Source organism: Vombatus ursinus, unplaced genomic scaffold (genome assembly GCF_900497805.2).
Source record: "Vombatus ursinus unplaced genomic scaffold, bare-nosed wombat genome assembly UNPS02005196.1, whole genome shotgun sequence".
NCBI lineage: Eukaryota > Metazoa > Chordata > Mammalia > Diprotodontia > Vombatidae > Vombatus > Vombatus ursinus.
Window position 1 is genome coordinate 1 of NW_020944974.1, and position 7,296 is coordinate 7,296.

At 37.0% G+C, this 7,296-nt stretch overlaps 1 protein-coding gene across 1 annotated transcript; it reads right to left on the reverse strand.

The window, feature by feature from the left end:
• Positions 1–1,093: 1,093 nt before the first annotated feature.
• On the reverse strand, positions 1,094–6,101 carry LOC114029260 (hyaluronidase-1-like; the record flags this gene model as incomplete). The annotated part of the gene is given in 3 exon segments (XM_027843629.1): positions 1,094–1,183; positions 5,010–5,575; positions 5,747–6,101. Coding segments are annotated over 3 exon segments (1,011 nt in total), but the record flags the coding sequence as incomplete, so codon positions are not given.
• Between the last annotated feature and the right edge of the window lie 1,195 nt (positions 6,102–7,296).

Consider the following 7,296-nt stretch of genomic DNA (forward strand, 5'->3'; position numbering starts at 1 on the left):
TGGGTATGGGCCTATAAATCCATCTCTCCCTTTTTCAGAGTTCCTTCTGCTCTCCAAGTAAATACAGCTAGTATTCCTCTTGCTGTAATTAGCACCTAAATATACTCTAAAGGTTTCATTCATGTGAAAGAGATAGCTGGTATGATGAAAAGAATATTAAACTTGAGTCAGAAGATTTGGGTTCCAATCAGGCTCCTCTAATTTATAAACTATGTGCCCTTGGGCAGCTCACCTGCTCGGAGCCTCTGTTTCTTCATGTATCAAGATGAGACAACTGGCCTACATGACCTCTAAGGGCCTTTCCCATTTTCATGTGATTCAATGTGCTGGCTCTCTAGCTGCATTAGAAACTCCTAAGGGCAGGGGCCACCCTACTGTCTCCTCTTCAATGATTATCCTTAATTGGTTCTGTATATACATTGATTATACATAGTTGTTTTTCATGCTTTCTCTCCATGATATTGTGAGCTCCTTGAGAGCAAGAAATGTCTTTTGCCTTTTTTGTAACCTCAGCATTTGGCACAGTGCTAGGCACATAGTAGGTACTTAATTCTTGTTAACTAACTGATCTTTATGTACTCCTTCATGATTAGTAAAGTATTGTTCAGTCATTTCAGTTGTGCCCAACTCTTCCTGACCCCATTTAGGGTTTTCTTGGTAAAGGTGCTGGAGTGGTTTGCCATTTCCTCCTCCAGCTCATTTTACATTTAAGGAACTGAGGCAAACAGGGTTAAGTGAATTGCCTAGGATCACACAGCTAGTAAATGTCTGAGGCCAAATTTGGACTCAGGAAGGTGAGTCTTCTTGACCTCAGGCCCAGCATTCTGTCCACTGAGCCACCTAACTTCTCCGTTTAGCAAAGTACTGCGTACCTAGTGGGCAACTGGAATATTCTTTTTGTTTCTTAGGCAGATTGAACAATCTCATATTAAGTAACTGTAGTAGTGTTGAATGTAAAGGAGGTAATTAAGATGGATCCCAGTAAAGCCAGCCACAGGAATCGCATGTGGCCAAATCTACCCCTAAATCTAGGATTCTTTGAACTTTTCTTTCAGGGTGCTGATAGAGAAATATAAATGAAAATGGAACTTACTTTTGAACTGGAATACTCCATTCCTCCCCATATTACCATACCTGCTGCCCCCATTGCAGCACTCTCACCAATAGTGTACAATAAATCATTCTAGAATGAAAAAGATTCAGAGTCATTCCTAAAAACTAATGGGTTACAGGAGTAAGATTCAGTCCACCAACCATAGTGCACTTAGGCACCAACAGTTTCATTTTTCCTTTTGTAATTTACTATGTTCTAGAATGTGTGTGACTGATAAAAGTAGGTAGATAAATATAACTTCCATTTTAGATATTGTGTCTAAATAATGAATGGAAACTAATACACATATGACTTTTAAAATTCTACCATTCTAATAAATACACCTCTAGAATAGGAAAGATCAGTCAGCTTTTCAAGATCATAAGTTTTTAGGAGCTAGAAGGGATGTTCTGTCATTGAATATATGCACATAAAAATTACTAAGATTATAAATAAAAACTTTTTATGTTCTCCCTTCCTAAGGGGCTACCAGGGTTAAAAGGCATCTGCATGTAAACTGTTCAGAACAAGCTATTTGAAATAGGCACTTAAAACTTCAGTGAATCTTTGACCCATTCCTTCAGTGTTGTGGACCATAACCCCATTACGGCTTCTCACATGCAAGTCTTCTCTATATTTATCCATTGATGAGGATCTATGCAAAATACTAGAGCCCTTTCATAAATCTATTAAAAATTTTCTGGGTACTAATGAAGCACTCAGGCTGTCCATCCATTATCTCTCACTATGTGGCAAACTCACCTTCTTTTCTCACCATACATTTACTAACTATGGAATTTCTTATGCTATTTATGCCTTTCATACACTTCTCTGTTGCCCTCTGGCCTTCTGTAAATTTCATTCTTCACAAATTTTGATAGACCATCATTCACAGTCCTATAGCGTTTCCAAAACAATAATGATTTTTAAAAGATGTGTTTTTATTTGAAGTAGTAGCTTAAAATCATTGAAAGAGTTGTGTATTTCCCCAAAGGAAGTCTAGCCCACTCTCTTCCTCCTACTCAATTTTGGGTCCAGCTCATTATCTTTCTACAATACCTCTTAAAGGTAAATAAACTGATAGACTATCTCAAAGGACTACCTACTCATCTGCATATCATAGTAGAGACCAGTGGTGGCAAACTCAAATAAAAATGGGGCCACCAACTCTTATGTAAAGATCCGTGCAGGTCACATATCGACTTAACAAACCATATATTAACATCTTTTTTTTAATTTTTATTTATTTTGTTAAATATTTCCCAATTATATCTTAATCTGATTCTAGGGCAGGCCCCATGTTTGACATCTCTGGTAAAAATTACAATATTTTAACAGGATTCCCTTTATTAAGAGATATATGTGCATAGGTCATGCATATACATATATATATATATATATGTACACGTATATATACACTTTACCAGATTTCAAACGATTCTTTCAAATGAAAGTAGCACTATCTGATTTTGTTAACAAAAATTTGTCACCATGTACAAGGGCTAGGCCCTGTAGGAGATACAGAGATGAATAAGATACATTCTCTGCCCTCAAGGAGCTTACAATCTAGTAAGAGAGAGAAGACAAAAACATGAAAAGTTAAGTAATAATACAAGGCACATATAAAACACGACAGTACAAGAATTGTCCAATACAGTTGTATAAAAGATGACACAAGAATGGCAGTATTTTATTAAGGGGAATCTCAGCGTGGTGAACTTAGATCCAGAGTTTAAGTGTGAACTCACCTTTACTAGCCATGTGACTAGCCATTTAAGCTCTCTGAAACTTAAGTTTCTTCAGGAACAAATAATAATAATTAAGCTTGTTAAAAAACATTTAAGAAATTAAGCCTCTCTAAAATATGAATTATTATTATTCATTCCCATCAAAGACCTGGGAAGTAGCATAGCCTATTTGGATAGAAAATTGGCCTTGGAGTCTGAAAGACCTGAGTTTCAAATCCTACTTCTAACACACTTGCTCTGAGATCATAAAGAAGTCACTTAATATTTCAACTTCCTAGTCAACTACCTAAGGCCATAAGTTATTGACAAGTTGCTGATAGGTAAGTAGAGGAAAGCTAAGTAGTCCCACATATCAATTAAGTCACTAGTTCACACAAATTGTATTATTAAGTGATATATGTATATATATGTGTATATATATATATGTATATATACTATAGGAGTTCATAAGAGCAGGAAATCACTGGAGGCAGGGTGATTTGAGAGAGGTTTGGGCCAAGTCTTGAAGGATAGGTTGAATCTGGACAGGGAGAAATGGGAAGGATACTTCAGCCAGAAACAGTAGCATGGAATAAAGGGAAGAAAGTTATAAGACACATCAAGGAATGATAGTAGAATCAATTTCGTTGGAGCAGTAGGGAAAGCAGGTGGAGACAAGATAGGAAAGATGTTGATTAATAGGCTAAGGAATATGAAATTCATCCCACAGGGAACAGAGAGATATTAAAAATGTAGGATGTAAGGAGAAAAAATTATGAAATTGCCCTTAGGAATCACATTGGATAGAATACTAGACCTGGAGATAGGAAAATTTGAGTTCAAATCCTAAACTAAGACTAGCTCTGTGACCCTGGGAAAGTCATTTAACATCTCCATCTGCTTCAATTTCCTCCTCTGTAAAATGGGATAATAATAGCACCTGCCTCCCAGGCTAATTGTGAGGATAAAATGAGATAATATCTATAAAATGCTCTCATGAACTTAAGACATTATATAAATACCAGCTAGCTAGTAGCGGTAGTAATGGTAGCACTGGTGAAAGTAGTAGTGGTGGTATTGATGTTAATGGTGGTGGTGGTGGTGATGAAATATTTTAGAATTTCAAAGTTAATCCAATCTAATCCAACAAGTATTTATTAAATGCTTATGATGTGCAAATTTGGCCTCAGATACTTAACTAGCTGTGTGACCATGGGTAAGTCACTTCACCTTGTTTACCTCAGTTTCCTCATCTGCAAAATGAGCTCGAGAAGGAAATGAAAAACCACTCCAGTATCTTTGCCAGGAAAACCCCAAATGGGGTCACAAAGAGTTGGACACGACTGAAACAACTGAAGAACAACAACAAAATTATATGCAAAGCTCATCATGGTGCAATGGATAGACAGCTAGCCTCAATGCCAAGAAGTCTTGGGTTCAGGCCTGTCTCTGAAAAATACTAGCTGACTGACAGTGGGTTAATCCTTTAAACTCTCTCAGTGCTTTAGACAATTCTCTAAGACTATAACTACAAGAGAAGATGCCTATCTGCATTGAGAGGTAATTATCACAGCTACAAATTGTCTAGATCAATAAAATCATAGAACTAGTCCCTAACCCCTATCTCCTTTGTGCTGGGCATTATGTTAGGTGTTGTTGATATTAAAACAAAATGGAAAAAAAAATAGTCCCTATCCTCAAGGAACTTCTGTTATACTGAGGAAGGAGGATGGGTGGTAGAGAAGAAATGATGGTAAAAAGGTAAATAGATAAATATATGCATGATAATTTCAGGAAGGAAAGGGCATTAATGACTAAGGAGATCTGGAAAGGTGTCCTGTAGAAAGTAGCCTAGAAGCTGAGTCTTGAAATGAGATTTAAGAACATTTTAAACGACATTTCTAAAGGAAATCATGTGAGGATACCCCAAGGCCCATGTTTCTCACTACAATTAAAATACATTACTTTGTCACTTTGTTGTGACTGGCACTGATCTTCAAAGTTAACTTGACCTTTGAAGGAATAATAATAATAATAAATAGTAGAGGATTAAGTATTTAAATAATTCATTAAAAAAACAAAAAACTTTCTGAAAAAATTTCTTTTGTAAATATACCCCTACCATATTTCTATTCTGTATTTGTTTTTAAAAAAACCCTTTTAGGGGAATGGAGAACAAGAGTGCTTACTTTAGTCAAGGGCTCAGTACCATGGCTATAAAATAACCTAGTATAAACAAAAACAGGCAGATCATAGTCCCTCCTAGCCATTTGGGAAATTTTCATTGCTTCTTTGACTCCATAGTAAACAAATTTCTGGGTATTTATACTATCCTTCAATATCAGTGGCAAGTATATAGAAAGATAAAGAGCAGTACTTTCTTGCCATAGCCACCCGAGGTCATCATTGCAGGAAATTTCAATTTCTGCACATTTCCCGGTGTATGTCAGTGGGGCTTTTTGGTCATCATAATTGTAGCACTCTGGGTAAAGGTAAAAACCCCAGTGTCCTTGTGGTCTGATTCCTAACCCCAAATGGAGAGTAGAAATCATAAAATTCTTGGCAGCATTTTCATATACCTGTTTTGCTATTGCTTTTACTTCGGCTTCTGACAAATCCTTGTTGTTATATTTAATATGGTTTAAAACCTGGATTCTATATACATTTTTAGAACCCCAATTCCTTTCGCACTGATGTTTCCACTCTTCCCAGTCAATAACAACAAGTCCTTCGAATTTTCTCGAGGAATTACTTTCTTGATGTCCTTGCTTTTTTTTTTTTTAATTAGGCAATTGGGGTTAAGTGACTTGCCCAGCTAGTAAGTGTCAAGTGGTTGGTCTGAGGCCATATTTGAACTCAGGTCCTCCTGAATCCAGGGCTGGTACTTTATCCACTGCGCCACCTAGCTGCCAGCCAATGTCCTTACCCTTTTCAAGGTGCTTAAGAAGGTTCTCATTCTGAGGCATTCCTCCATTGACAATCGCTCCACTTTGATCAGTGTAAGGATAATTCCCTAATTCTTTTTCATAAAATGTGGTAACAGGGGGCCCATTTAATGCCTCATTAGGGTTAACCACAATGTCAAAAGCTTGGAGATTTAGATCCACATGAAAACACTTCTTGCACTGTGTTGTAGGAGCATTCCACTATATCATAAAAGCTTTGTACTCTATTATTGGAGAGTTTGATTCCTTCAGACTTTTAGCATTGACTGCAAATGAAAACATTAGCATTAATAGCCATGTCATCTGCAGGCTTGTAGTTTTCAATGAAACTATCATGATGGTTTCCTTTAAAAGAGAAACAAGAAAAAATATAGATTAAAGCAATATGGACTGCATATAGTGTGGAGTGTGGCTGTAGCTCTGCCCCATTTTACAACATGCAATGAATGTTTACCAGGTCAAAATCAAGTGGTTTTGAATTTCAATTCATGAATATTTATTAATTGCCTATGATTTTCCAGCCTCTGTACTAAGTAAGCACCGGGGATACAAAAAGAAGATTCCAAAGCCAACACTAAGCCAATGACAAAAAGTAGAAAGATGTGTATGTTTTATTGTCTTTAATGAAAACTAGGCTCAGGCAAGTTTTAGGGTTGGGGGGAGAGGGGGAAACCCTGTTTTCTTTTATGACAGGACTTGAATTGTGGGAGTGGCTAAAGAATCCCTGCTCACTTTTTTTTTTTTTAGAATGTTGCAAAACCATATCATTGCCTCAAAGACTTTGCTAGGAATAAAACATCCAACTTCATTATGTCTTACTGAAATGAAGCTCAAAAATATTCCCTACTTCCTTTTTCTGTAAATAATCAATAAACACCTACTCAGCACCAACTATGTGCCAAACACTGTGCTAAGCACTGGGAATACAAATAAGCAAGACAGTCCCTTCCCTCAAGAAGCTTACAACCTAATATTTCACTTAAGTCATTCTTCTGGGTCAGAGTTGGCCCAGGCACAGGACTTCCTGGTCTTAAAAAAAATAAAAAATTAAAACATATGTGTGGGCGTAGGAGATCTGGTCAATATGGTTACTAAGAAAGGCTGAAAAGAAAGGAAGATATAATTGGCATTACCTGATGTTGCTTATGGACTTCAGGGAAACTCCTCCTCCCCTTACACCTCACTGAATCTGAAATCTTATTAGGTCTTTGACTCTGTGACTTGGGTCTGAAGATATTTGGGCTGGGCAATCTGATACAACTTCAACTCATCGAAACCAAAATGAGGGATGGAATTTGGGGCCTACCTTATATCTGGCCAGTTGTTGGGTTAAATACCCGCCAAAGGATTATTGAGTCATAAGAGCTAGTTTGAGGTCACATAATCCAACCATCCACCTGATAACAAGGCCAGAATTTCCCTCTACATCATTTAGCTTGTGCTTGAAAACTTCCTATGATAGGGAAAGGAGGTAACGTTCCATTTTTGGACAGTGACTAAGCGTTAGAATAATCTGCCTTATGTTGGGCCA